The 25,004-nt window shown below is 42.0% G+C and overlaps 1 protein-coding gene across 3 annotated transcripts in view; it reads right to left on the bottom strand.

The window, feature by feature from the left end:
• The window catches only part of TTC17 (tetratricopeptide repeat domain 17), a 112,641-nt gene that overhangs the window by 63,706 nt on the left and 23,931 nt on the right, over nucleotides 1–25,004 (bottom strand). For all 3 annotated transcript variants that reach the window (XM_061610812.1, XM_061610813.1, XM_061610811.1), the window contains exons 4-13: nucleotides 24,754–24,865; nucleotides 19,325–19,456; nucleotides 18,638–18,747; nucleotides 14,042–14,186; nucleotides 13,667–13,806; nucleotides 13,181–13,341; nucleotides 11,670–11,782; nucleotides 10,266–10,412; nucleotides 9,499–9,614; nucleotides 8,840–9,014 (exon numbers count right to left, since the gene is read on the bottom strand). In XM_061610812.1, the coding sequence (XP_061466796.1) occupies nucleotides 8,840–9,014; nucleotides 9,499–9,614; nucleotides 10,266–10,412; nucleotides 11,670–11,782; nucleotides 13,181–13,341; nucleotides 13,667–13,806; nucleotides 14,042–14,186; nucleotides 18,638–18,747; nucleotides 19,325–19,456; nucleotides 24,754–24,865 (1,351 nt within the window). The remainder of the gene's footprint in view (nucleotides 1–8,839; nucleotides 9,015–9,498; nucleotides 9,615–10,265; nucleotides 10,413–11,669; nucleotides 11,783–13,180; nucleotides 13,342–13,666; nucleotides 13,807–14,041; nucleotides 14,187–18,637; nucleotides 18,748–19,324; nucleotides 19,457–24,753; nucleotides 24,866–25,004) is intronic.

The raw sequence follows: 25,004 nt of genomic DNA, 5'->3' as shown, positions 1-25,004 counted from the left end.
TTTCAACTCCCTTGTTTTTCCCAGCATTATTGTCTTTTCTAGTGAAGCTATCAAAATACCCCCTACTAAACAAGCAAATCGAAATAGTCAAATATACCCTAAGGTGGTTTGCTTTAGTAACAGCTACTTCTAGTCACTTATAGAGGGAAAGAAAGTGCTAATTTTGCCCTATTTCTGGGGTGATGGTGGCACAGTGCTACAATTGGGTGATAGTGGCTTGCTTTAGGCCATCTAGTGAGTTTAGAGCACAGTTAAGATTTAAGTAATGATTTCCCAATTCATAGCTTAACCTCTTCACCCCCAACTACACCACCACACTGCAAAGCAGTGATTTAGAGTACATGCTCTTATATACGTGTATCATATCAAGTATTTGTATAAATGAAGTTCACAGAGGCTGATTGGAGTGCCAAATGGGGTGCTGCCTTGAGTGTTTTTCAGGTAGATAGGCTATCAATTAAAACTGACTGTTGGGTCTCACCTGAAATATGGTTTTCTCAGGTATCATGCCATCAGTTGGGTTATAGCACTGCCTAGGGTCTGAAGGCAGGAATGCACAGGAGTCAAGACTTGAGCTACTCCTTCTGGTCCTCACTCCATTCCATTCCAGACGAGACTGACATAGGACATCTTGTCAACAGTCACACATGGGTCAAAAACCAAAGAGAAGACAGCAGGGAAGGAGCAGGAGAAAGAATATCCAAAAGAGCAATATAGCAATAAAAGACATATACAAGACATCTTGACTCATAAATTGTTAGGGATAGCCTTAGCAATAGAATTGCAAACGTGAAAGCTTATAGGCAGTCTCCATACAGGCAGAGCCCTGATGGCATGATACTTGGGAAAACCACCTTTCAGGTGAGACCAATGGTCCATTTTCCCCAGGTAGCATGCCATCAGGTGGGATGTACCAAAGCAATCCCAATAGGGAAGGTCCATCCAGGCTGCCTAGACATGAGATACTAGTTGTAAAAAGAGGCATTTCTGGAAGCATAGTGATCTATCTTGTAGTATTGAAATAAATGAGTTGGGGTAGACCAAACGACGACTTTACAAATGTCTATGAATGGAGTGTTAGTAGTCAGGGCAGCCATGATGGCTGCCAACCTCATGGAGTGAACTGTGGTGTTATGAGGCCCTGGCAATTTCAGGGACTCACATACCAGAGAAAAGCAAGCTCACAGCCAGCAGGATAAAGTTGAACTCGAAACTCTTCCCCAAAAAGTTCTTGGATGACAGAAAACGAATGGAGACTCAGTCCAGTGAATGACTCAGAAACGAGTGAGGAAAACCTGGACAGTCCAGAGTACATCTAACATACATCAAGCTTTCTCCAGAGGATGAAACGGAATGGAACAAAACACCGGCAGAACCAAAGGATGCCTGCCCAGTGATGGTTGTGCTGGCAGACAAAACAGAAGAGATGGCCGAAACCTGCTGATGCAAAGTCTTAACCTTCAGTCCCATCTTCAAACCTGTATAGAGAAAGTCAAGGACCTGTTGCACAGTGGCCCTGGAAGGGCGAACCCCCTGAGAAGAACACCACTTGGAAAAAGACAACAATGAACTTTGGTAGATCCAGATCTACCTCCAGGAGGACAGGATGGTAGCAATGGAAACCCCCCAACAACCAGACTGTCGCCACTCAAACACCAGGCTGTCAGGCTCAACCACTTGGGGTCTGGATGCCAGAAGGGTCCCAGGGACAAAGATCAGGCCTCACGGGCAACCTGCCTGGAACAATAATGGACAGGCTCAAGTGATCTGAAAACAATGGCTAGCATGACCAATATGGGATGGGAGGAATCAGTTGATCATGTTCCTGGTGTCATTTCTGGAGAGTCCATCCCACCAGGAGTAAAGGAGGCAGGTGTCATTTCTGGAGAGTCCATCCCACCAGGAGTAAAGGAGGCAAGGTGTAGAACAGATCGCTTGGTCAAGGATCCAGAAGACCATCTACTACCTCGGCTTCCGCCTCTTGATAACCTTTGAAATAGCAGGGAAGACTGAGCATTCTGAATCAAGGTGAACAGATCCGAAGGCAAAGGACAGAGCCTACGCTGAAACTGGCAGAAGACCTCGGAATGAAGTCTCCACTCCCATGGTATCACTTGTTGCCTGCTGAGCCAGACCACTTCGATGTTCATCTCGCTGCTGAGGTGCTCTGCCCTGAAGGAGTCTAGGTAATGCTTGGCCTATGTGAAAAGAAGAGTTGCCTCTGCTTGAAGACTTGTCAACAGAGTAACCCCCAAAGAGGCAGAACCAATAAGACCCCAGACAAATGTCTGTGCCATGTGTTAAGCTTAAGGCCCAACCAACCCCATCCTGTAGAAACCATGGTTGCTCCAAGTAGCTTAACTTTCTTTCAAGAACACCATACAGCAAAACTGAGTCAAGGGGACTTGTAGAAGCATTTCGTGGAAGACCAATGGGATGCTAAGATGATGCCAATCACTATGATGGTGTCAGTCATATCTGACGAGAGACCAGCCTTCTTCAGAAATCATCACCCAATCACCAGACTGTCACCCAAGCCAGACTAGGATGCAGAAAGGGGCCTTGAGCATGATTAGACACATTGGAAGATACCATGCTGAAGTAAACTCAAAGTTATTTATTTCCAACAAACATGGCCAACTTGTCCAGAATGGGCTGATAACACCACTATAGTGTGTTCTGACTATAATTTTTTCCACCATCGGTGACAGTAAAGGCACTGGTGGAACAGTGAACAGCAGACCTGTCAGCTAGGTTGAGTGCTGGGCCCTGTAATGATGCCTGCCTAGGGAATGTTTGCAATCAACAGGCAAGACCTCACATCTCTAAAAAAGGACCTGTAGCCTGACAAATACTACATCACTTGCTAAAAACCCACTAGCATTGCATCGTATAGTCACCTGGAAATATTCAAATTCCTGTTTAAAGAGGAAACCAGTTGCATGATTAGACAATGAGAGGTGAGAGTGCACTGCCTACATAAGTAGGTTTTGATTATTTATTAAATTTATATCTCGCCATTCCTCTCAGAAGGAACCCAGGATGGCAAACAATCATTAAAAGCACTTTAAACATATTACAAACAAAAGACTTTAAAATATATGAAAATAAAGCATATTTAAAAACATAATAAAACGAAACATGTTGAACACATCTTGAAAAAAGAACTTTAAAAACATCTTAAAAAGCAATTGCAACACAGACGCAGACTGGGATAAGGTCTCTACTTTAAAGGCTTGTTGAAAGAGGAAGGTCTTCAATAGGCACCGAAAAGGTAACAGAGATGGCATCTGTCTAATATTTAAGGGGAGGGAATTCCAAAGGTAGGTGCCACAACACTAAAGGTCCGCTTCCTATATTGTGCTGAACAGACCTCCTGATAAGATGGTCTCTGCAGAAGGCCCTCAACTGCAGAGCACAGTGATCGACTGAGTATATATGGGGCAAGCTGATCTTTCATATATCCTGGTCCCAAGCTATGTAGAGCTTTGTACACCAAAATTAGAACCTTGAACTTGGACCGGTAGGTAAGGGTAGCCAGTGCAATTCTTTCAGCGGTGGAGTGACATGTTGGCAATACTCTGCCCCACCGCATTTTGCACCAGCTGCAGTTTCCAGACCAACTGTAAGGGCAGCCCCACATATAGCACGTTACAGTAATCCAGCCTGGAGGTTACCAGTGCATGGACAACAATGGTCAGGCTATCCCGGTCCAGAAGTGGCCACAGCTGTCTTACTAGCTGAATCTGACCACTGAGGTCATCTGGGCCTCCAGTGACCAAGATGGATCCAGGAGCACCCCTAGACTAAGAGCCTACTCTTTTAGAGGGAGTATGACCCCATCCACAGCAGGCAATTGACCAATGATCCAGAATTGGGAACCACCAACCCCAGCACCTCCATCTTGCTAGGATTCAGACTCAGTTTATTGGACCTCATCCAGCCCACCACTGAGTCCGGGCACTGGTCCAGGGCTTGCATGGCTTCTCCTGATTCAGATGTTACAGAGAAATAGAGCTGGGAATCATCAGCATACTTCTGACACCTCATCCCAAATCTCCTGATGACCGCTCCCAAGGGCTTCATATAGATATTAAGCAGCATTGGGGACAAATGCCGGGGGGCTGAAAGACAATTGCCCAATGCTATTCTCTGAAAACGACCCTGGAGGTAGGATCAGAACCACTGTAAAACAGTGCTGCTGATACTCATCTCATCAAGTCAGCTCAGAAGGATACCATGGTCAATGGTATCAAAAGACACTGAGAGATCAGGTATTAACAACAGGGTCACACTCCCCCGGTCCTTCTCCTGATAAAGGCCGTCCATCAGGGCAACCAATGCCAATTCTGTCCCATAACCAGGCCTGAACCCAGGTTGGAATGGGCCAAGATAATCTGTTTCACCCAAGAGTACTTGCAATTGCTGTGCCACAACCCTCTCAATCATCTTCCCTAAAAAGGGAGTATTTGTGCCAGGGGGGTGTTGTCACAAACAAATGGATCCAGGGTGGGCTTTTTCAGGAGCAGTTGGATCACCACTTCTTTCTGGGTGGCTGCGACCACTTCCTCTCGCAAATACGCACTGACCACACCCTGGATCCACTCAGTCATATCCCCTTGGCAAGCTTTAATAAGCTAAGGGCAAGGGTTGAGAGGACATGTTGCTGGCCGCATTGTTGCAAGCACCTTATTCATGTCATCTAGCCACATCAAGTGAAGCTGATCTCAAGAAGTTGTAGCAAATGTTGCACCTCACTGGGGACTATGAATGTACTGCCTTCAAGTTGATTCCGACTTATGGCGACCCTATGAATAGGGTTTTCAGGAGGCTGAGAGGCAGTGACTGGCCCGAGGTCACCCAGTGAGCTTCATGGCTATGTGGGGATTCGAACCCTGGTCTCCCAGGTCGTAGTCCAACTACAGTAGATGTAAATGGGGCATCCAGTTTAAAGGATTAAAAAGAAGAGAGTTTGCGGAAAAACTATGAACAATGAACTTGATGAATCTTTAAATGAAGGGAATGTCCCAGTGACACTTGCCTTCGGAAACCAACGGAATTCCTTGTGGAGCTTCTGGCAGAAGGAGAAAAAATATTAGGTTCAGTACTTTTCTCAATACTGTTTCTCTTTCCCCCAAGGCCTGAACAGCCAGCAGGCTGTTTCCATGGGCAACAGAACAAGAACCTGATGTTTCCTTTAGAGGGCAACAGTCAAAGACATGAATTACCTCATGAGCTTTATAAGTATGTAAAGGTTATTTCTGGGGGATGACCCTGCTATATTTTTATTGGGGAGTATTTCCAAAAGCAACAGTACAAAGCCCCATTTTGCTCTCCTGACCAGCTGCAGTCCTGATATTTTTATTTGGAAGTTTTTCTAAGAGTAGCAGCTCAGAGCCCAAATTTGCTCTTGTGAACAGCTGCAGTCATTTAGAACTGAATATGTAAAAAATTAGGTTTGCCTTATGAATTCAGAATTTTTCAGGTTTGAAGGGTCCCCTAGAGGATGACCTTATTGCTACCCTGCTGAGCAAACATAAATATCTTAAATTGAGTATGTCTTTTCAGCCTTACCTGTTTCAGTGTAACAATTGCTGTCCTTCTTACCAGGATAAGAAGGGTGGTAAGAAGGGTTCATTATCTAAAGGAACTCCTGGAAGGTGGTGGTTGTTCAGTTAATTTCCACCCTTCACCAGCAGGTCCCTGGGCAGCATACAACAGTTTACAATTCCGTATTAAAATAGTTCAAACAAATTTGCCTCTGGCAGGGCTTACTTCTCTACCATTTGTGTGACTTGGCTAAAGTTTACACACATTGGTAGATATGTCCTGAGATGATATTTTGCTTCCCTACCTGCATATAAGCAGTTCAGTAGCAAAAAACAAACACACACGAGTTAAATGTAAGCTAATTTGACTTGACTCCTTTTTTTGACAAGTAGTCTTTCTGGATAGTTTTAAGGATTTTGTCAGTATAATAGGAGGACACATAGATGCCTTTTTTTTTTTTTTTAAAAGGCAGGCTTCCAGGCCTTCTGTTATTCCTTTCTGTTCATTGTAACAGCAGTTTAAGTTTACTGGCACTCCGTAGGGGCTCATTCCATGGCACTTTTCTGTGATTGCCTGTAGATGTGCAAAATTTCACCTACCCTGGAGCAGCTTCCTTCTCGGACTGCTTCAAAGTATTCCAGGGGTTTGGTTGACTTCATTCTCTGGTGTCCATTAGTGATGTTCTTTTTCTCTGATCACAGGATGCTGAGTAGATAGCTTTATCCCAGGATTCTGGTTGTTGCCCAGCTACTTAAACAGAAAACTTTATCGGATTCTTATTTGAGCAGATATCTTTATCCCAGCATTCTGGTTATTGCACAGGTACTTAGCAAGTAAGTGTCCCTGGGTATTTATTTCCTTTTCCTCATTGCTTAAGTCTATACATCAGAATATAAGGACATAAACAGAGTTTGCTGGATCAGGGCAGTGACCCACCATCCTGTTCTCACAGTTACCAGCCATATTATTTTTTTTATTAGATATATATCCTGCCCAGGGTGCCAGAGAAGCCCACAAGGAGGACCTGAGTGCAACAGCAGGGTCATCTCTTGCAGTTTCCTGTAACTGGGATTTAGAAGCATACTGCCTCATCTATGGAGTCAGAGCAATATCTATCACGGCTGGTAACCACTGGTAGCCTTATCCTGCATGTATTAGTCTAATCCTCCTGAAAGCCATCCAAGTTGCTGACTATCTCTGCCATGTAACTACAGGGTAGCTTAAGACAATAGTAAAGGGTATCAAGCAAGGAAACCCCCCAGGCTTTGTGAATTCCATGGAAGTGTAATTCTAGTGCCTTGAGTGCAAAAGGCAGGAAAACTCCTCAGCTGAAGACTATGCCATATCTCTGCTCAAGGGCCAATATCTTGTCTGTTCTAAAGGAAAAGCTAAACCATTTCTACAGTTAGTGGACTGACTGGGACCAACTGCAGCTGGCGATGGTTGAGTTGAAAAGAGGATGGCCCAGGTTGTTTTGATAAGGCAGGGAGCCAGACAAGAAGCTGTGCAGACAAAGACAACTGGCAAGAAGGAACCCTAGGCTGAGATGCGACTCCATTGAATTTTTCATCTGGACACAGCCGAGACTGAAAAAGAGCAGCTAAAGTCTCTCAACCACGAGCATCCTCATGAAACAAACCCTGCTGTTCTTGTTAATTTCTGAGGAGAAATTCCCCTCCTTGAGGTTCAGAAGAACCAAAATATTGAGAATGTCTGGCCACTGTTATGCTGATAAAACTGACTTCTTGGTATGCCTGGAAGGCCCATGCTTGGATGCCGTGGTTGTTTACCTTTGGGCCTGAAGTGGCCAAAGCCTGAGAAGAATTAGATGATGCCACCTAGCAGGACTTGTCAATAAACGTGACAGTTGGAGCTGGGTCAGCCATGGTGTACATGCACCCTGAAGAGGGGTGCGGAACCCAGATATCACACACAGCAAAATACACGCACATGGTAGAAAGGTGCAGTATTCAATATTCCACACATGCACAGGTAGTGGAGGTACAATGGAATAGGAGAGGCCAGGACACACACGCACACAGCTGAGGGGTGTGGTGAGGCCTCAGGCATCCAAACTTCAACACACACACAGGTAGCGGAGACGCAGTAGAAGTAGTAACCAGGGCATATGCACACGGTGAGGCCTCAGACAATGGAATTACTGAAGTAGTTTGTTTGGTTGTTGTTTTTTAATTCCTTGTCCGAGTCTCAAAAGGAGAAAGGAATAGAGAAAAAGGAAGGTGTAACACGAAAGAGAGCAAATATTTATTTTATTTATTTATTATTTAATTTATATCCCGCCCTTCCTCCCAGCAGGAGCCCAGGGCGGCAAATACTCAAGTCTGGGGCCTTTAACTGCAAAGAAAGCAGCAATGGACACATAAGAGAAAAAGGGTGGGAAAACTACAGGATCCAAATCAAAGGGAAACCAAAATGGCAACCGAACTAAAAAAGGGCAGGAAAGTGGCCAAGGAAGATGGCTGAAGAGAGAGCTCATATGGAAAAAAACACAGAGGCCACCAAACCAACCCAACACCAAATGGAGGCCCCAAGCACAAGCTACAGGGAGAAAAAAGAACCTCTACAGTCACAAGGTTGGCCAGGCCTAGGAAGGAGTTGCCGCTGCTGCTGGGATGGAGTCACAGTAGCTAAATGCTATGATACTGGCCCTAGAGAGAAGCTGCAGCCACAAGCTACTGTGATCTGGCTCAAGTGGTGAAAACTGCAGAAAGAGGTCACTTGGGGAAAGGGACGGAGCTGCAGCTGCGAGCTACTGTGATCTGGCTCAAGTGGTGAAAACGGGTGACAAACGGAAAAGAAGGAAGGCCGTGGCAGCAAGCTTGGTGAGGGGGTGAAAAAACTGCTGCCATAAGAAAAAACAAATAGAAGGTGGACAATCACCAGACACGTGCTTTACCAAAACGTTTTCAAAAAACTGCAATACCTGTGACCACATATATACCAAGAACAAGAAACAACTCACACACTTCAAGGTAAGACACTCACAAAGCTAAAGAACAGAGCTAAGGCTAATATATATCCTCAGATGTAGGCAGAAGTGGACTGGAGTGAGGACCACACAGAGCAGCTCAAGTCTTGATCCTATGCATTCCTGCCTTCAGACACTAGGTGGCACTATAACCCACCTGATGGCATGCTACCTGGGGAAAACAAACATCATGTAATGGTTACAGGCTTTCCTTCAACAGACTTGGCCATTTCCAAATTGAAAAGCAATTCATAGGACAGAGAAAACAATGAGTATCTACCATCACACACAATCTCTTACTTGTTTTGCATGATCATCTGGAATCTTTACTCTTAGATCCAAATGACTGTCCAGTTCTTTGATCAATAAGTCTGTAGAGTCACTATTTTGGGAATCAGCAATGGATGAACAATCTGGCTCATAGATCTCTGTTTGTGCATGGTCCTCTTCTGGGCTGCTAAGCACTGAATGGATTCTAACAATTGAAACAACACACAAGTATAAGCACATGATTCAGACTTCAGGGGTGCCAATTTGAAGCAATCATACAGAGCAGAGTTAAATCGCTGTATAAACTACTATTGGCAGAACTCATGGCTACTGGTCAGACAATAGTATATTTAATTTGGCACTCTTCACCATACCAGTGTAAACTGAAAAAGACTCTTGACCAACCCAATGACCTGCATGTTTGCTGGGAAGTAAATATCACTGAACTCTTTGTGATTTACTCTCAAAGTAGCATGCTTAAGATTGCAACCTAATTTCCAGTTTTCTAACTGAACATCTTTTTCTGTCACCGCTGTTGGTTTTTCAGTGGTGGGTACATTACATATTTTAATAATCTGTGTGATTTGTCTTTTATGATTATATTATAGTGCTTTTATTCTGATGCTTAAGCTGCTCTGGGTACAACAGTAGACAAGTGGCATATAAATAAATGTATTATTAATACTCACATGTGCCCCCTGTTTTCTGGGTGCAGGAAATAGGTTGGTAGTTCTTCTGGGGAGGGGATTGCTGGATAGGATTTTATACAATCTGATCTTTTGGGCCACAGAGTATTTTGCTTGTCCTGATCAGGAAGAAAATATTTCTTAAGTTATCATGAAGTGAGTTTCCTAATTATGACTCTGATTTGCTAGTTGTTGGAGAACACCTTTCAGAACACAAGAAATCAGAACTTCTAAATGTTTCCATTTTCTTTCAGCAGTTATTCCCAGTTTATCAAACTAAATCCTTGGTCACAGCAGAGCAAGGCATGACAAATGTCAAGTGGCTGTTCTGTAATTCTGAACTCTTTACATTCAGTTTTATAATAATAATATCACAGTGATTTATATTACATAGAGAGTTATGAAGGTTAGAATTGGGAGGGGTGACAAAGCCAGAGCTACCTAGAAGGTACCTTGCGAAGAATCCAGCACTACAAGTGTGCACTTCTGCTCACATAACAGGGCTTGGGGAAATATGTGAGTGGCTGCAGGGAGGAGGAGAGGAAGGGGAGGCTCTATTGCATGAGGGAAAGTCCATTCTGCTTGTTCACAGACACCACTGGATTCAACCTCTTGTTCTACATTTCTTGGCATGGGCATCAAGAGGCCAACAATTGATTAGCTCTAGTGCATGCATATTGTTAGTCATGTACTCATGTTTTTAACAAAACACCATTAGTGAACAATGAAACTGCCTGGAAAAAAGAAGTCATAGCATCCTTTTCATTTACCCTGTAAGCATCAGATTCCAGGCCCCATAATGAAAAGACAGAATGGACCAAAGGGGAAGACTCCATAGAGTAGCCAAAGTCACTGCGGTTGGCATGACGTTCAGAATTCATCGATGTCATACTGGAAATGGAAGAATCACTGCCAAACTAAAAACAAAAAATACAGAAGAAAATTATGGAGCATGAAACTAACTCCTCAAGGAGATTCCTTTAAGAAGAAAACTACTTCCTTACAAAAACTAACAACATTGGGTTATTATTTATAAAATTTCTATCCTGCCCTTCCTCCCAAAAGATGCCCAGAGTGGCAAACAAGGACAAAACAGTAAAAACATCACAAAACCAAAACATTTTATAACAGATATGGTACCTGTCTAACATTTAAGGTGAGGGAATTCCAAAGGATAAGTGCCACTACACTAAAGGCCCACATTGTATCTAATGCTGTCCAGAGAGCAACTCTGAGCATGCTGGGAAACATGGAAACGCCCCTCACCAGATGAGTTTTCTCGTTTGCTGAGAAAACCAACAACCCTGATATTAAGTAGCAGGACATCAGCTTCTCCAACTTCAGACCTAAAAGCAGTAGGTAGGGACAATACTCAGCCTTTTTTGAACTTTTGCTAGACAATGCTTTCAATTTCCTTCTCTTGAGAAAAGTTCATTTTGTTGCCTCTGAAATCCAGTCTTTGCACACCTGATGTCTGAGCACACCGTCAAGGAGTAAGGGTTATTGGGGATCAGAATTCTAAGCAGATGAGGCACAGAACCACACAGTGAACTAATTTCAATATCTGTTTATTATCTGAGCTCAGGACAAGACATAATGTCAGTGGCAGAGTATTCAGTCCTTATGGTACAGAAGGAACAGCCCTTTTTCTAGGAACTAAGGTGTGACATATAACTTTGCACAATGGGGAGGCTTACTTTATGTGCAGTTGTAACAGTAAGCAGGACTTACATCTTTGATTCACGTTGGTATGGATGTTACAAGATACTTTCACAGAAGCAAGATGTAACCATGCTCAGGGATGTACTTAATTCAGCACCAGAAGTTGGGAATGTTTTAATTGTTCCTTCCCAAGAAGGGAGGTGTTACACTCTTGAATAAAGAGTGCTTTTGAGTAGTAAACAGAAATGCATGTATAATATCTGCAGCATTCACAAGCCAGGCAGAAGATACCTTGCAAGATGGATGACAGGGCTCCAAAGGGAACTGATAAGATATGCTTACTGGCTCAACTGGAATTTTCCCCATCCCCATTTTGTTTTGAAATCCTGTGTTAGGGTAAATAGTTAGAAACTGATATAAAGGGGATATTCACATCATTATACATCTCAAGAAGATTTATGTCCCTTTCTATAGCTCATGGAGCAGAAGGACCAATAGTTCTGTAGACAAACCTCAACATATTCAACATTTTCAAACATATCACCACGGTGATAACGGACAGGTTGGTCCCACTGGCAATGCAAACTGTGCTGTTGGTTGCCCAGGCGACAAATCTGATGGTTTCCTGCAGTATATAAACATAAAATACAAGTTAAAAGCTAATTAAATGTTGGCTGACAGCATTTAGGGTCAAAAAGATACACGTAACGGATCCAAGCTAAGCCTCCAAAAACAAAGGATCTTTAATCTCCCTTTAAAGATGTTCCTTGTGAAATTTCCATTCCACATTAAGTAGGAACATTTTAGACAACCAATTAAGAGACCTGATGGAATACTATAGAAGATTTAAAGATCTGTATGAATCAGCTTTTGTTCATGCATTTTTAGTACTTCAGAATACACTTAAGTTACATATCAGAATTCAGAGAGGCCAGTGCCAGTATGTGACACGCGTATTTTGAACAAGGTGGAAGCCCCTCGTATTTAATGGGATGTTGCTCCCGAACATCTCCTGACCTTCAGAAGCAGCTTTTGTGGTGGATACAAAGAGCTGCTTCCTGAAAAGGCCTGCTCATAACCCTCTAGATGAGGGCTTTACAAATTTAACTGGCTAAGACAGAGCAGAACATACTTCAGTCGAAGCCAGATTTCGACTGAACATCAGGAAAAACTTCCTAACTGTTAGAGCCATATGACAATGGAACCAATTACCTAGAGAGGTAGTGGGCTCCGACACTGGAGGCATTCAAGAGGCAGCTGGACAGCCATCTGTCGGGAATGCTTTGATTTGGATTCCTGCATTGAACAGGTGGTTGGACTTGATGGCCTTATAGGCCCCTTCCAACTCTACTATTCTATTTATTTATTTTATTTCATTTATTTATTGCACTTGTATATCACCCCATAGCTGAAGCTCTCTGGGCGGTTTATAGCAATCAAAAACATTAAAACAAATACACAATTTAAAACACATATTTTAAAAACAATTTAAAACAATTTTAAAATTTTAAACAATATAAAAACAATTTAAAACACATGCTAAAAACACAGAACTGACCCCTGCGGAACCCCATACTGGAGAGTCCAGGGTGCCGAGTAATGTTCCCCAAGCACCACCTTCTGGAGGCGACCTGCCAAGTAGGAGCGGAACCACCGCAATGCAGTATCTCCCACTCCCAACTCAGCCAGTCTTCCCAGAAGGAGAACATGGTCGATGGTATCGAAAGCCGCTGAGAGATCAAGGAGAATCAACAGAGTCACACTCCCCCTGTCTCTCTCCCGACAAAGGTCATCATACAGGGCGACCAAGGCTGTTTCAGTGCCAAAACCAGGCCTGAAACCTATGATTCTATGAAATGCAATTTTTTGAAAATATTAATACAGCCCTAGCAAGTGTTCTATTCAGTGTGTCAGTTTATTTAAAAGCTTGCATTCCACCCGAAACAGAATTCTTTGGACAACCACATGATTAATATTTCAGCTTTCACATTTGTTAATGAACATCTTGTTACACAACAGATACCTAGTTGTGCTTCTTTCGCCATCTGTGTTTCATGGATAATATTCCTCAGGATCTGCTCTTCCTGAATCAGCTTGTGCTTTTCTAAGATCTCCTGTTGCCTCAAGTAATGGTCATGCTGCTTCTGATATTCTTTCAGTTCATTTAACGTTCGCTGAAGTGATCTTGAAAAAATTGTAATCGAAAAGAAGTACATTCAAGTTGCTTTTAAATATCCTTTGCTTACAAACTTCTGTCAGTACTAATTTCAATGTTGGTTTTTGTGTGCAGCTGTTCCCTACCTTCTTCATTTTTTAAATAGACACAGTTAAGTTACAACTTGCTACCATGTGGCTGGTTTTTAATGCTGCAGTGTGTGCTTTAGTTTTCTTTTTATTGTAAATTATGTAGTTTTATATTTTGTTTTAAGCCACTTTAGAAAAGTGGGAAACAACTTAAGCAATAAATCTGAAAAAGCCTATTTATGAATTCTGAGGAAAAATTCTCTACCTGTGTTGAGCCTCCAGTTTTTGCTCAAGCTTTTGCTGACACAGGACAGCATGCTTCCTTTTAATTGCTTGCTCAAACCCTGGTTTTGCCTGTAAAGCATGATCATAACATAGTACTGAGTGGTTGTATTCCCCAAGCATCTGAAAAAAATATTGAGAAAAAAGGCATGTTAGCAGCATTCAAATGATATTAAATGTCACATTTGAATTTCATGTTGATTACTAGTTTCATTAGGAGATTGCTCTGGAAGTAGAATTATGTTTAATATATTATGGCTACTTTATGGAGGCTCTCCAAAAAAATAACAGCAGAAACTCAAGCAAAATGTTATCTGCCAGATTATCGATCAATTCTTTTATAAAGAATCTTATTTACTGCATATATGTTTCCTAAAGTATAATAGCTGGTGAAGACATCACTATAATCCAGAGCTGCATGGACCACGATGGCTGCATCAGCAGAGAAGTGTGCCCTGTGTAACACATTTGCCAGGTTTATCAGTGCAACATCTTTATTGTGCCTGAAAGAGAGAAGAAACAAAACAGTCATTAAGATGTCATCATAAGGCTGGCAAACCTCACGCCCCAGGTTTGATCTCTCGCAACTGTCGTTAAGAAGTGATAGTGTCGGGAAGCTACCAGCCTGAGTCTATGCAAAACTGCATTTCAGACATAACAATAACACAAGAGCTTACTGAGTTATTGAACTAATATGAAGTGGCTCTTTATATCCAAAAGTATATATATCTTTCTTGCTATCTTATATTTTACTCACAATATCTAGCAACAGACAATCTAAAACCACATGGGCTGACTGACTAAACAGAATAATTTTGGAGAAAGCTGCTAAATTAGACTAATTTTAAGATGCAGCTAAAATTTCCACGAAATGACAAGAGCATGTTTAATTGACTTCTTCCTTCTTTGGCCCTAAATCAGAACTAACAAGTGCAGTTAGGTAAGTTATGGATTTTAATAATAATTTCAACAACATTTGCTGACAAAGAATAATATTGAGTTATAACTAAATAACGTTGGTTCTCATGCAAAGAACCATGCCAAAGCTAACATCAGCTATCTCTACACATCTTTGTATAAGCAATACAACATACATACGCACACAATTTAGCATTTACTGTAATTTGAATTAGATAAGCAAACAGCCATACATCCAATACAACTCATGAGAAAAGAGATGGCTGAATCTACACATATCTACATATATTTGCATTTGCTTATCAACCCTTAGTGGGATGCAGCTGTTACCCTTGATGGCAATCATGCAATACATTGTATTATGGTGCTAATAAAAATCTTATCTGCTTTATGGAGAAGGTCTCACAGTGAGATCACAAGACTATGTAAATACGTAATCTTGGTTCTATTAATGTTTATTTGCTAACATACGTCCTTACTGGTGGCGGAGTCGCTCTATACGTGAAAGAAGGCATTGAATCCAGCAAGCTCGAAACCCCAAAAGAGGCAGACTCCTCCACAGAATCGTTGTGGGTGGTGATACCATGCCCCAGGAGGGACTTAATACTGGGAACGATCTATCGTCCCCCTGATCAAAATGCTCAGGGAGACCTGGAGATGAGATATGAAATTCAGGAAGCATCCAAACTAGGAAATGTGGTAGTAATGGGTGACTTCAACTACCCGGACATAGACTGGCCGCATATGTGTTCCAGTCATGACAAAGAAGCAAAGTTTCTAGATATTCTAAATGACTATTCCCTAGACCAGTTGGTCATGGAACCGACCAGAGGGACGGCAACCCTGGACTTAATCCTCAGTGGGGACCGGGACCTGGTGCGAGATGTAAGTGTTGTTGAACCAACTGGGAGCAGTGACCACAGTGCTATTAAATTAAACATACATGTAAATGGCCAATTGCCAAGAAAATCCAACACGGTCACATCTGACTTCAAAAGAGGAAACTTCACAAAAATGAGGGGATTGGTAAAAAGAAAGCTGAAAAACAAAGTCCAGAGGGTCACATCACTTGAAAATGCTTGGAAGTTGTTTAAAAACACTATATTAGAAGCTCAACTGGAGTGTATACCGCAGATCAGAAAAGGTACCGCCAGGGCCAAGAAGATGCCAGCATGGTTAACGAGCAAAGTCAAGGAAGCTCTTAGAGGCAAAAAGTCTTCCTTCAGAAAATGGAAGTCTTGTCTGAATGAAGAAAATAAAAAAGAACACAAACTCTGGCAAAAGAAATGCAAGAAGACAATAAGGGATGCTAAAAAAGAATTTGAGGAGCACATTGCTAAGAACATAAAAACCAACAACAAAAAATTCTATAAATACATTCAAAGCAGGAGACCATCTAGGGAGGCGATTGGACCCTTGGATGATAAGGGAGTCAAAGGTGTACTAAAGAACGATAAGGAGATTGCAGAGAAGCTAAATGAATTCTTTGCATTTGTCTTCACAGTGGAAGATATAGGGCAGATCCCTGAACCTGAACTAACATCTGCAGAAAGGGATTCTGAGGAACTGAGACAAATAGTGGTAACGAGAGAGGAAGTTCTAGGCTTAATGGACAATATAAAAACTGACAAATCACCGGGCCCGGATGGCATCCACCCGAGAGTTCTCAAAGAACTCAAAGGTGAAATTGCTGATCTGCTAACTAAAATATGTAACTTGTCCCTTGGGTCCTCCTGCGTGCCTGAGGACTGGAAAGTGGCAAATGTAACGCCAATCTTCAAAAAGGGATCCAGAGGGGATCCCGGAAATTACAGGCCAGTTAGCTTAACTCCTGTCCCTGGAAAACTGGTAGAAAGTATTATTAAAGCTAGATTAACTAAGCACATAGAAGAACAAGCCTTGCTGAGGCAGAGCCAGCATGGCTTCTGCAGGGGAAAGTTCTGTCTCAGTAACCTATTAGAATTCTTTGAGAGTGTCAACAAGCATATAGATAGAGGTGATCCAGTTTACATAGTGTACTTAGATTTTCAAAAAGCGTTTGACAAGGTACCTCACCAAAGACTTCTGAGGAAGCTTAGCAGTCATGGAATAAGAGGAGAGGTCCTCTTGTGGATAAGGAATTGGTTAAGAAGCAGAAAGCAAAGAGTAGGAGTAAACGGACAGTTCTCCCAATGGAGGGCTGTAGAAAGTGGAGTCCCTCAAGGATCGGTATTGGGACCTGTACTTTTCAACTTGTTCATTAATGACCTAGAATTAGGAGTGAGCAGTGAAGTGGCCAAGTTTGCTGACGACACTAAATTGTTCAGGGTTGTTAAAACAAAAAGGGATTGCGAAGAGCTCCAAAAAGATCTCTCCAAACTGAGTGAATGGGCGGAAAAATGGCAAATGCAATTCAATATAAACAAGTGTAAAATTATGCATATTGGAGCAAAAAATCTTAATTTCACATATACGCTCATGGGTCTGAACTGGCGGTGACCGACCAGGAGAGAGATCTCGCGGTTGTAGTGGACAGCACAATGAAAATGTCGACCCAGTGTGCAGCAGCTGTGAAAAAGGCAAATTCCATGCTAGGGATAATTAGGAAAGGTATTGAAAATAAAACAGCCGATATCATAATGCCATTGTATAGATCTATGGTGCGGCTGCATTTGGAATACTGTGTACAGTTCTGGTCACCTCATCTCAAAAAAGATATTATAGAGTTGGAAAAGGTTCAGAAGAGGGCAACCAGAATGATTAAGAGAATGGAGCGACTCCCTTACAAGGAAAGGTTGCAGCATTTGGGGCTTTTTAGTTTAGAGAAAAGGCGGGTCAGAGGAGACATGATAGAAGTGTATAAAATTATGCATGGCATTGAGAAAGTGGATAGAGAAAAGTTCTTCTCCCTCTCTCATAATACTAGAACTCGTGGACATTCAAAGAAGCTGAATGTTGGAAGATTCAGGACAGACAAAAGGAAGTACTTCTTTACTCAGCGCATAGTTAAACTATGGAATTTGCTCCCACAAGATGCAGTAATGGCCACCAGCTTGGATGGCTTTAAAAGAAGATTAGACAAATTCATGGAGGACAGGGCTATCAATGGCTACTAGCCGTGATGGCTGTGCTGTGCCACCCTAGTCAGAGGCAGCATGCTTCTGAAAACCAGTTGCCGGAAGCCTCAGGAGGGGAGAGTGTTCTTGCACTCGGGTCCTGCTTGCGGGCTTCCCCCGGGCCCCTGGTTGGCCACTGTGAGAACAGGATGCTGGACTAGATAGCCACTGGCCTGATCCAGCAGGCTCTTCTTATGTTATGTTCTTACCTGGTAAGTAGAGAGGGAGGGGTAAAATGGAATGTTAGGGAGTGAGTGTTTGTTGTGAATGTTTCTGATTGGATGTTGGATTCTCTAGTTGGAAGGAGGGAATGAGTAAGGGTTTGTGTTTAAAATAATATACTGGGAGGTTTTGTCTGTTAAGTAGTCAGTTGATTTTATTCTGGGGTTTGGATAGATAGATTAGGAATTGTGTTAGAAAGTGGTGGTTGGTTTGGGATGGGAAAAGATTTAGTTAGTGTAGCATAGTGTTATATTGTATCAGAGCTTATTTCTATCTGTACGGTTTAAAATTACTCCTATGAAAATAATAAAGTATCATTTTGTTTTTTATTGCTCCATACTCATGCCTGTGCTTGGTTACTGTATACCATAAATAAATATTAGTCAGGGGGATGTTGAATAAACTAATGATACTGATTCTAATACCATCTACAGTGTATCTTGGCTAATACTAAACAGGTGTTTCTGTTACAGCTTTATTCCATATGGGTATTCCTTGCAGGAAAGGTTTGCTACAGCCTAACAATAAATATTACCACAGTGGGTTAGGGGTAACCAGGATCACCCCAAAATAAGGGTAGGATACTGTGGAGCACCTAGGCACGGAGTGGAAATATTGCACGTAAGGTTGGGAAGTGTTGAACAGCCTCTGTACATGTGTAAAAGGTATATTATACTATGTATAGAGGCAGATATCCCCTTTACCTGCTCATCACTTACCTTGTGGAAAAATGGAGAGCCCGCATGGCACACTCCACCATCTGATATGGCTCATTCTTTATTCGCCAGTAGAAGGAAGCCATGTTATATAATACCCAAGAAGAAGAATTCTGTAAAGATTAAAAGACACATATTTTAAAAAGATTATTGAACTTCTAGTTCTTGGTGGCCGAAACTAGATTTTGAACATATTCCCATTTTTCTGGTCTTCATAATACATGGCAACTGGGAGGACCAGTGAAATAAAAACTCCGATTCCAACAAAAATGAGCTGGCTATATGTATGTATATCCTACAGACAGATGTATGTATATTTGCATCAGCCACCACTCATTGCAATTTATATAGCGTTCACACATAAGAACATGGCAGATGAGATAAAACTGCCAAATTAAAAATTATGTAAATTAAGATTGAAGGTACCCTAGCGGACCTTATTTCAACGGCAGCTGCTAGAAATTTTTGCAGACTTCACTGTCACCAGATTATCTTGGTCCACAAGGAAAAAAGCCACAGATGAGTACCCAGGGTGAGTAAGCCATCCGTTGGGATGTTTTTCCTTAACCAGCAGACAAGACGGCATGTGAAGATATAAGTGCGTGTCAAATGTAAACTATACGCAAGGAGGACCAGAGCTTCTATATGCTTATTTTGGGAACAGAATCAATTTGGTTACTCTAGTAATACCTTCATGAGACTTTCATATATGCGATGGCCGATCTCCTCTATGCTTCTTCCTAACCGTCTCGATAAGTAAGTCAATATAAGATCCTCTTTAGGTAATAAGGGTGCAGAAAGATTAACTCTTTCTTGAATACCCTAGACAGGGCAACAGAGAGAAGAGGAAGAGTCAGTGACTGGTATATACAATGGGATTCTCTGCTACCAAGGTGGACAGGCTTTAGTGTTGTCTTTTTTTACTTGAACTCCTGTGGTCCATCACAGTCTTTACATTTTCATAGCATGAGAGTATACTCAGACTTTAACAGTCAAAGTGTAACTAATCTGTGTGAATCTCAAGCATACACTTCTGCTTAAGAAAATAAGCCATATCTTGATACATAGGCTCTAGGTCTACCTAGCTCGGTATTCTTTTCAAGAAGCAGCAGCCTGTGATTAGATGGTCCAGCCGAAGGTGGCCAGTAATTCATCATGTTCAACTTACTTCCCCCCTCCCAACCCACTTTAGCAAACACTACCCAAAAATCTCAAGTAAACATCAGATATCACTTTTGAAAAGACAGGTGTCATGTTTACTGTGGTGTAGATCTCACTATATTTCCTGGGGCTTACTCTCAGGTAAGGTCCGGTTCGGAATAAACCTCCCCCCTGGGATAAAAACCAAAGAAATGATGAAATTTTAAAAGGGGTAGGCCTAGAAGTAGGCATTGTGAGAGCAGGGGCACAGGATATAAATTCAGAAGAGCAAAATTACCACAGGCCTAACCACAAGTGCCAAAGACACTTGAAGAGAGACACTGCTTACAAGTGCCTGTACGCTAATGCTAGGAGCCTCCGAACCAAGATGGGAGAACTGGAGTGCTTGGTCTTAGAGAAGAGCATTGATATAGTGAGCATAACCGAGACCTGGTGGAATGGAGAAAACCAGTGGGATACGGTTATCCCTGGATATAAACTATATTGGAAGGACAGGGAAGGACGTATTGGTGGCGGAGTCGCTCTATACGTGAAAGAAGGCATTGAATCCAGCAAGCTCGAAACCCCAAAAGAGGCAGACTCCTCCACAGAATCGTTGTGGGTGGTGATACCGTGCCCCAGGAGGGACTTAATACTGGGAACGATCTATCGTCCCCCTGATCAAAATACTCAGGGAGACCTTGAGATGAGATATGAAATTGAGGAAGCATCCAAACTACGAAATGTGGTAGTAATGGGTGACTTCAACTACCCGGACATAGACTGGCTGCATATGTGTTCCAGTCATGACAAAGAAGCAAAGTTTCTAGATATTCTAAATGACTATTCCCTAGATCAGTTGGTCATGGAACCGACCAGAGGGACGGCAACCCTGGACTTAATCCTCAGTGGGGACCGGGACCTGGTGCGAGATGTAAGTGTTGTTGAACCGATTGGGAGCAGTGACCACAGTGCTATTAAATTAAACATACATGTAACTGGCCAATTGCCACGAAAATCCAACACGGTCACATTTGACTTCAAAAGAGGAAACTTCACAAAAATGAGGGGATTGGTAAAAAGAAAGCTGAAAAACAAAGTCCAGAGGGTCACATCACTCGAAAATGCTTGGAAGTTGTTTAAAAACACTATATTAGAAGCTCAACTGGAGTGCATACCGCAGATCAGAAAAGGTACCGCCAGGGCCAAGAAGATGCCAGCATGGTTAACGAGCAAAGTCAAGGAAGCTCTTAGAGGCAAAAAGTCTTCCTTCAGAAAATGGAAGTCTTGTCCAAATGAAGAAAATAAAAAAGAACACAAACTCTGGCAAAAGAAATGCAAGAAGACAATAAGGGATGCTAAAAAAGAATTTGAGGAGCACATTGCTAAGAACATAAAAACCAACAACAAAAAATTCTATAAATACATTCAAAGCAGGAGACCATCTAGGGAGACAATTGGACCCTTGGATCATAAGGGAGTCAAAGGTGTACTAAAGAACGATAAGGAGATTGCAGAGAAGCTAAATGAATTCTTTGCATCTGTCTTCACAGTGGAAGATATAGGGCAGATCCCTGAACCTGAACTAACATTTGCAGGAAGGGATTCTGAGGAACTGAGACAAATAGTGGTAACGAGAGAGGAAGTTCTAAGCTTAATGGACAATATAAAAACTGACAAATCACCGGGCCCGGATGGCATCCACCCGAGAGTTCTCAAAGAACTCAAAGGTGAAATTGCTGATCTGCTAACTAAAATATGTAACTTGTCCCTCGGGTCCTCCTGCGTGCCTGAGGACTGGAAAGTGGCAAATGTAACGCCAATCTTCAAAAAGGGATCCAGAGGGGATCCCGGAAATTACAGGCCAGTTAGCTTAACTTCTGTCCCTGGAAAACTGGTAGAAAGTATGATTAAAGCTAGATTAACTAAGCACATAGAAGAACAAGCCTTGCTGAAGCAGAGCCAGCATGGCTTCTGCAAGGGAAAGTCCTGTTTCAGTAACCTATTAGAATTCTTTGAGAGTGTCAACAAGCATATAGATAGAGGTGATCCAGTGGACATAGTGTACTTAGACTTTCAAAAAGCGTTTGACAAGGTACCTCACCAAAGGCTTCTGAGGAAGCTTAGCAGTCATGGAATAAGAGGAGAGGTCCTCTTGTGGATAAGGAATTGGTTAAGAAGCAGAAAGCAGAGAGTAGGAATAAACGGACAGTTCTCCCAATGGAGGGCTGTAGAAAGTGGAGTCCCTCAAGGATCGGTATTGGGACCTGTACTTTTCAACTTGTTCATTAATGACCTAGAATTAGGAGTGAGCAGTGAAGTGGCCAAGTTTGCTGACGACACTAAATTGTTCAGGGTTGTTAAAACAAAAAGGGATTGCGAAGAGCTCCAAAAAGATCTCTCCAAACTGAGTGAATGGGCGGAAAAATGGCAAATGCAATTCAATATAAACAAGTGTAAAATTATGCATATTGGAGCAAAAAATCTTAATTTCACATATACGCTCATGGGTCTGAACTGGCGGTGACCGACCAGGAGAGAGACCTCGGGGTTGTGGTGGACAGCACGATGAAAATGTCGACCCAGTGTGCGGCAGCTGTGAAAAAGGCAAATTCCATGCTAGGGATAATTAGGAAAGGTATTGAAAATAAAACAGCCGATATCATAATGCCGTTGTATAAATCTATGGTGCGGCCGCATTTGGAATACTGTGTACAGTTCTGGTCGTCTCATCTCAGAAAGGATATTATAGAGTTGGAAAAGGTTCAGAAGAGGGCAACCGGAATGATCAAGGGGATGGAGCGACTCCCTTACGAGGAAAGGTTGCAGCATTTGGGGCTTTTTAGTTTAGAGAAAAGGCGGGTCAGAGGAGACATGATAGAAGTGTATAAAATTATGCATGGCATTGAGAAAGTGGATAGAGAAAAGTTCTTCTCCCTCTCTCATAATACTAGAACTCGTGGACATTCAAAGAAGCTGAATGTTGGAAGATTCAGGACAGACAAAAGGAAGTACTTCTTTACTCAGCGCATAGTTAAACTATGGAATTTGCTCCCACAAGATGCAGTAATGGCCACCAGCTTGGATGGCTTTAAAAGAAGATTAGACAAATTCATGGAGGACAGGGCTATCAATGGCTACTAGCCACGATGGCTGTGCTCTGCCACCCTAGTCAGAGGCAGCATGCTTCTGAAAACCAGTTGCCGGAAGCCTCAGGAGGGGAGAGTGTTCTTGCACTCGGGTCCTGCTTGCGGGCTTCCCCCAGGCACCTGGTAGGCCACTGTGAGAGCAGGATGCTGGACTAGATGGGCCACTGGCCTGATCCAGCAGGCTCTTCTTATGTTCTTATGTTCTTATGGACATAGGATTGTATTAACGTTGGCAAAAACGCTTGCCTTGTAATGGCTTACATTCACACAAATGTTGTCCATGGCTTTCTTTTTAAGCTAATTCGATATAACCAGGGTATGGTTCTTAAGCAGGTCCTACACAATTTTATTAACAGCAGCCGAGGTAATGAACAGAAGACAGACTATAAAAACAAACTTAAAATATAAGGTATGAAAACACCTGTGAAAAGCTTAGTGCTACATACAGGAGCTGGAGGTGGAAGGATGCCTCTCTGAACACTTCATCTGAATATTCCAAATACAAAGATGCGGAAGATTAACTGTTTAGAAAAGTAATGAGAATAGCAAATTGCTGCTGATACTATTTAACTAACAAGAAACTATTTGACACTTAATGGATGTTGCAAAGTTATATGGTTTCTGCCCAAACATAAAGCTTCATATACATTAGCTTTTATAAGCAGTTATAGAACAAGTGAGTAAACTAACATGAGTAACAAGCCTGGTGGGAGCACTGATATGACCAGGTATCACAACAATGCTGCATGCAAAAGATTTTCCATGCTGAAAGGTTATTTATTTATTTATTGTATTTGTATACCGCCCCATAGCCGAAGCTCTCTGGGCGGTTTACAGTAACGAAAAACATTAAAAACAAATATACAAATTTAAAACACATCTTTTAAAAACAATTTAAAACACAATTGTCACATACCTCTATACATGCAGCCAATTACACTACATTACAGCACTGTTGATATGAGTGTGTATATCCACAACCAAATGCTCCTGTCTATCCTTAGTTGTACACCAGTGGGAGAATTAATATGTGTCTCAGGTACAACTATAGCTCCCTTGATATACTTTGGAAGCAATGAACACTAACGATGAAGAATACACACACAACCTTACCTGCCCCATTACTGGAATTTGATCATGCACAGCTGTCGTAAGTAACTATGTATAATATATCTTGAAACCACCAGGAAAAATATTGTCAGTTCCTGCTATTATCTGCTAATGAATCCATACAGCTGAATCCTATACATGTCTACTCAGGAGTAAGTGCCATGGGAATTTAACGGGACTTATATCCAGGTAAGTATATAGGATTGCTGCCTGAGTTAGAAATGCAGTCCTCTAGTATTCCACATAAAATCACTTTTAAATAGTGTTCCATCAATACTCTCAGTTATATCCTAAAACACCCACACATAATTTAGGCAGCAGTACATGGGGAATTTTGCAGAGCTGCTAGTTACTGAAGACATATGCTTGGTAACAGCAACAAGGCAGTTCAAAGCAGAAGGGCTGCAGCATAACTTAATGTGTTAGTTGCTACCTATTTTGAAAAATCCAAATTCTGCACTAGTGAAAATTGAAAATACTTGAGGAATAGAAAGGTATGGAAGCTGAAATTAGGATGTGTTAGGGGAGAGCAATGTGAGATAGTGGCCACTGTAGGCCCGAAAGTTGAAGAGAGAATTATAGCTGCCACCCTCGGTAATCACCAATACTTAAAGTGAATACAGACAAAGCAGTCCTGACTATCTGCATCTACATGGAAATCTCAGGAACAAAGGCAGATCGGTGGGAAAGTGACAAAAGACTACAGAATGAATCACTTACCCGTAAGTGCTGAAATGCATGAATGCTATATGGAAGATCTAGAATTTTTGTACATTCTGGTTCTTCTAGGTCTGGAGGTAAAGGAGACTTCGTGTCTACATAGTCTTCAGGGCTAAGCCAAAGAGCAATATAAACATTAAAATATTTGCAGTCAAAAAGATCACAAAACACTAGCAACTGGAACTAAATCATGTAGGAATGCTGATAAATGTTTCCTCTTTTGTTTAAAGTCTACTAACACAGTGTATACA

This window comes from Rhineura floridana, chromosome 2 (genome assembly GCF_030035675.1).
Source record: "Rhineura floridana isolate rRhiFlo1 chromosome 2, rRhiFlo1.hap2, whole genome shotgun sequence".
NCBI lineage: Eukaryota > Metazoa > Chordata > Lepidosauria > Squamata > Rhineuridae > Rhineura > Rhineura floridana.
The sequence above is the reverse complement of the archived record's forward strand: the minus strand, read 5'-3'. Positions and strand labels throughout refer to the sequence as shown.